Here is a 6,000-nt window from a genome sequence, read left to right as displayed (position 1 = left end):
GACTCTCTAATTTGCCATTTTTATTTTCAACCTTGTTACCACTTAACCTAATTAACTGTAAGATGTTCCCCAGCTGTTTCTTTTAATGAACGCTTATTTTTCATCCTTTTCATAGCAGCGTCCCAACATTTTTTGAGATGTAATACTAACCATCAAATTAAAAATGTACTGACATTTTTAATGAAATGGATAAAAAATCTCTCTTTCAACATTTGATGTAATTTCTTGGTTCAGTTTAGAATAAAATATGGGCGTATGAGATTTGCAAATCATTGCATTCTTTTTAATTGTTCCGTTTCTTTACACTTTACATTGAGTCCAACTTATTTGAATTGCGGTTGTAAATGTCTCTTGTATTGTAACCCTTTAACTTTTTAGAGAAGTCTGAATATGAAGTGAACTTTTCCCAAGTCACACGAGGACAACAGCAAAAACCTTGTAAAGAGTCAAGCACACGTCCGCTCACAGGCCACCAACCGTGTCCTTACGTAGCTCTGTTAAGTGATGGCACTTACTAAATAGCTGTAAACACCACAGATCTGGTGTGGACCACAGTATGTTACGCTCACATGATGTGTCTGTGTTTTTCAGTTATCAGAGCAAAGATGACCACGGACACCCCAGCCGAAAGTGTGGGCCCCCGGGTAATGACCTTCAGTCCCTCTAAAGAAGAGTTCAAGGACTTTAGTCGCTATATTGCCTATATGGAGTTACAAGGAGCACACAGAGCCGGGATGGCAAAAGTAAGTGGGTCCTGCTTCTTTGTCAAATCATGTTACTTTGGTTTGTGTTTTCATTAGTTAGTTTCATTAAAATGTGCATGTGAATGCTAGTTATCCACTGGATGTACCAGTTTTTTTTTGTTTTTGTTTTTTTATAAATGTCTGATGATGCCCTTAATTATTTATGAATAAGTGTGCAGGTTTTTTCTTTTGTTTTTTTGATCAGATTGGTTGTTATCTCATTGCTTCATCGTATTTGTTTTTGAACATCAGTCCGAGGCCAAAGTGCAATGAGACAGTCCCCTCCACCACTTTCAGGCAGGGTGTTCATCTCCCTCAGCCATTTGGTAGTTGAATATACTGATAAGAACCGCCAGAAAAGAAAAAAGACAGCAAAAAAACAACAAAGATTGGTTGTGCTTGGATCATGGATCAGAAAGATTCAGATCTGGGCTGCAGACACTGCATGGAGAAAACATAAAATACAGCCGTGACATCTATCCGTATAGTTGTCTGATAAAATCATTTTTTTGTGACCCATATTTGTAAATGTGAATGAATAGAGGGTCTGCATTGACGTCACTTCCCCCTTACTGGCACTGAGTGGCAAAAACAGCTGCAACTAGTGGAGAAGACGGGATAACAGCCGATTATCAGCTTAAATTAAAGGCAGTTGGACTTGACAGTGACCCGTACAGTTACCCCAAGAACCAGTGGTCCATGGACATTAATATTTGGTACAGTTACCAAGAACCAGTGGTCCATGGACATTAATATTTGGTACAGTTACCAAGAACCAGTGGTCCATGGACATTAATATTTGGTACAGTTACCCCAAGAACCAGTGGTCCATGGACATTAATATTTGGTACATGGTGTCATGGCGGATGAGTGAACGCTGGCGCGACTGGCTGCCGCTGCTCACCTGCACTTCTAAATTTATTTGTCTTTTCGCTGTCTCACGACCCACATCTGACTGTGCATCTGTGGTCACTCGGGTAAAAGTCCTCTACTTACTCGTAACGACTAAACGGCTCGATTGTCACTCCTACGTGGCTGTGTTTGCAACGCTTGCTCACCTGCTCTGCTCCGGCGGCTACCGAGCCCCATCAGGACCTGCTCACCTCGCGTTGCCCGAGACGAGTCCCCACCAACAATGTGGTCTGACGGGATCTACATCTGGTCCGTGCTTGCCTGGATTCTCCTGTTGCTCGCTCGCCAGCCCGTGACTGGACTGCTCCAGTACTCAGCGGTGGAGCTCCTGAGACTGCGCTTCCATCTGCGCGAGCCTCCGCCGACTGGACTGCACCTCCACCCAGACATCACCTTCCTGCCCAAGCGGAGATACATCCACCGGGGGTCCCGCCGGTGCTTCCGAGAGGATTCCTCGAACTCAATTAAGTCCATTTGGTCCAACTCCCGTCGCTCCCCACTCTACACCGGCCGATCTGCCAACCACAGCGTCCTAGCCAGCCTAGCCCGGTCGGCTAACTCAGCTGTCAAGCGCGGCACCGCCGCTGTCAACTTCGGTCTGCTAAACATCTGCTCACTCACCAACAAGGGGCATCTCATCCAGGATCTCCTCAGCGACCGTAAGTTTGATTTAATTTGTCTAACTGAGACATGGCAACAGCCCAATGACTTTTCCCAACTCAATGACGCAACTCCTCCGGGGTTTGTTTACATCTGTCAACCCCGCTGTACCGGCCGGGGAGGAGGTCTCGCGATAATTTACCGCGAGACCTTGAAAGTCTCGCCGCTGTCTGTCCCTGCCTTCAGCTCCTTTGAATCCACAGTATGTCAACTGTCTGGACCCACTCCCACAACCATTGCAACCGTTTACCGCCCCCCGAAACCAAATGGCGAGTTCTTAAATGACTTTGCTGCTTTTCTCACACACCTTTCCACTCTCTCACCAAACACAATATTGCTGGGAGATTTTAACATACACATGGACAATATAAACCATCCTCTCACAAGAGACTTTACATCCTGTCTTGAGAGCTCTGGATTTCAGCAGCACACCCACTTCTCCACACACTCCAAAGGACACATTTTGGATTTAATTTGCTGCTCTGGTGTCACCCCTTCTGACTGTGCTGCAGCTGAACTCCCCATCACCGACCACTTCCTCCTCTCATTCAACATCGATCTCACTCTGTCCACCACTAAGTCCCCACGTCTCATCTCCTTCCGAAATATTAAGGACATAAATCTGGATTCTTTCTCCTCTAGTGTCGACAACTTCTTGGACTTTGCAGATTTAACCACCCCTGAACAGCTGGTTTCATATTACAATACAGGACTCCATGATATTCTCGACTCTCTCGCTCCACTAAAAACCAGATCTGTTTCTTTCACCCTTTCTGCTCCCTGGTTTACGCCTGACCTTCGGCTCATGAAAGCCAAAGGCAGACAGCTCGAACGGCTTCGCAATAAAACTGGTCTGTCTGTCCACAAAGAAATGTACAAAGATCACCTTATACATTACCGGGACTGTATTACCAAATCCAAATCAAACTACTACTCCAGCATAATCTGTTCAAACGCAGGCAACACCAAGTCACTGTTTTCAATATAATCGACTTCAAAATCCTTCTCCTAACGTTCAAGTCAATCCACAACCTTGCACCTCCCTACCTGTCGGACCTCCTCCACGTCGCCACGCCCTCACGCACCCTCAGATCCTCCTCCTCCATCCACCTGACTGTTCCACCTGCCCGTCTTGCCACCATGGGGAGCAGAGCATTCAGCCGCTCTGCTCCCCGTCTCTGGAACAGCCTACCACCGGATCTCAGGAACACCACCTCACTCCCTCACTTCAAATCCAAACTGAAAACCCACCTGTTCAGAACTGCCTTCTCCCTCTGACCCCACTTGCACTGTGTCGTTGTGTCGTTGTTGTGGTTTTTTTATTCTGAGTATTTGTTTACCCCCTAGCTTTTATTATTGTGTTACACTGTTTTTAACTATTGTACGGCGACCTTGAGTGTTCAGAAAGGCGCCTTCAAATAAAATGTATTATTATTATTATTATTATTATTATTATTACAGTTACCAAGAACCAGTGGTCCATGGACATTAATATTTGGTACAGTTACCAAGAACCAGTGGTCCATGGACATTAATATTTGGTACAGTTACCAAGAACCAGTGGTCCATGGACATTAATATTTGGTAGTTACCAAGAACCAGTGGTCCATGGACATTAATATTTGTCCACGAATCCAGTTTCCTGATATTTATATGTACTTAATTTCTACACCGGGGAAATACACGAAGCAAAGCTTGAAGGCTTACAAAAGTCTTGACGCTTGGTCCGACTTCAAGGCAGGATTTGTTGTAGAAATTAAAGTGATGAGGACACTGAACTTTATGATTTGACCGTTTAACGTTAGCTACCCAAAAATCCAACAATATCTGATACAAAATGGGAACCAAAAATCCAGGTTTCGGTGCCTGGAATCCAGTTGTTTCTGTGAATTGCAGCGATCCATTTGTCTCTCTTAAGTACAGTCGATCGCACAACAGCTCTTTCCCATTTTAGATGTTTTCCAGTTGCTCAAACTGAAAGTTTACGCTGACACTCAGTCTTTCTGACACTCAGTCTTTCTGACACTCAGTCTTTCTGACACTCAGTCTTTCTGACACTCAGTCTTTCTGACACTCAGTGGGCGAAACCCACTGTGAAGTCGCATCCGTGACATCATGCACATTCCCTCCTATAAAATCATTTTTTTGTGACACGTATTTGTTTAAATGTGAATGAATTCTACAAACCAATTCCATAACTACAGCAGAAGGTAAGTGGATAGCCAGCGTGCAGGTGCTCAGGAGTGTCGCGTGTTTCTCTCTCGTGCAGGTTATTCCACCAAAAGGCTGGAAACCGAGGACGACGTACGACAACATCGACGACCTGGTGATTCCTGCTCCCATCCAGCAGGTGGTGACAGGCCAGTCGGGATTGTTTACGCAGTACAACATCCAGAAGAAGCCAATGACTCTCCGTGAGTTCCGCAAGACCTCCAACTTGGACAAGTCAGTTTACATAGAAACGTAGTTTCACCAAGCTTTTCAAACAGAGTCCATAAGATTATGTCCTCAGTCTCAATCTTTGTCATCTTTGGACTTCAACCTGTTTTTCATGAGTATCTCAAAACATTTTGAGCTGTAGGTTTTCCAGCCCTTCGTATGTGGATTTTGATGAGCTGGAGAGGAAGTTTTGGAAGAATCTGACTTTTAACCCACCACTTTACGGAGCTGATGTCAGCGGGACGCTGTACGATCCAGTGAGTTGTAATCAGCCAAAAAACCAGACGCTGCATCTTTTTATTGTCCTAAAACCAGCTTGCAGATGTCTGCTCACACACTCGGCCTTGAATCGAATGATTTCACGATTAGTTCAAGGCGTGTTTCCTTCTTACCTATAGTGTTCTTTCATTGTTTCCTCGGCAGGATGTGGCGGAGTGGAACATCGGCCATCTCAACACCATCCTGGACACTGTGGAGAGCGACAGTGGCATTAAGATTAAAGGAGTCAACACCCCATATCTCTATTTTGGGATGTGGAAGAGTGCGTTTGCATGGCACACAGAGGACATGGATCTCTACAGCATCAACTATCTTCATTACGGAGAGCCCAAGTCGTGGTAAGTCTGTAGACTCCTATCGTGAATGGAAAGATATTCTAATAGTATATAAAAAAGCCATTCGCAAAGCAAGAACAGCTTATTATTCAACGTTGATAGAGGATAACAAAAGTAACCCATGTTTTCTGTTCAGCACTGTAGCCAGGCTGACTTAAAAAGCCACAACTCTGTTGAGCCGTGCATTCCTGCAGCTCTCAGTAGTGAAGACTTTAGAGCTTCTTCAACAGTAAAATCACGAGAATTAGAGAAGAAATCAACCAGCCAGTTGTAGGTGTTTCTTCAGCTTTAGCGACTTCCCTAGGCTCTGACTTGACTCTAGACTGTTTTGATCCTGTAGACCTCCCTGAGCTGACTTCACTCGTCAATAGAGCTAAATCAACCATATATTAATAAAATTTTATATAAATAAAAATTTAATTGAATTGGTACGGCTGACGAATCCTCACCTTCATGTCACTCATGAGCCCGTTTCACACCATGCACTGCAGGCTTGACATGTTATGCTTGAATTCTGGAGATACTGTACATCTGGAGACATGACCGTGCACATCACCCAGCTGCTGCTTGCACCATGGCCTTGCTCTTTCAGTCATTGCACACAGTTCACAACCACAGGTGAGAGTGGGACC

The 6,000-nt window shown here is 44.7% G+C and overlaps 1 protein-coding gene across 3 annotated transcripts in view; it reads left to right on the top strand.

Moving 5' to 3' along the window:
* LOC133457978 (lysine-specific demethylase 4A-like) overlaps nt 1-6,000 on the top strand; it is a 52,060-nt gene that overhangs the window by 2,664 nt on the left and 43,396 nt on the right. For 2 of the 3 annotated variants that reach the window (XM_061737396.1, XM_061737395.1), the window contains exons 2-5: nt 592-743; nt 4,585-4,760; nt 4,897-5,011; nt 5,178-5,371. In XM_061737396.1, coding sequence (XP_061593380.1) covers nt 606-743; nt 4,585-4,760; nt 4,897-5,011; nt 5,178-5,371 — 623 coding nt within the window. In that variant the 5' untranslated portion in view covers nt 592-605. Of the gene's footprint in view, nt 1-591; nt 744-4,584; nt 4,761-4,896; nt 5,012-5,177; nt 5,372-6,000 lie in introns of those variants that run through there. The other variant, XM_061737397.1, reaches the window with a different exon arrangement.

The sequence above is a fragment of the Cololabis saira genome, chromosome 13 (genome assembly GCF_033807715.1).
Source record: "Cololabis saira isolate AMF1-May2022 chromosome 13, fColSai1.1, whole genome shotgun sequence".
Classification (NCBI taxonomy): Eukaryota; Metazoa; Chordata; class Actinopteri; order Beloniformes; family Belonidae; genus Cololabis; species Cololabis saira.
The sequence above is the reverse complement of the archived record's forward strand: the minus strand, read 5'-3'. Positions and strand labels throughout refer to the sequence as shown.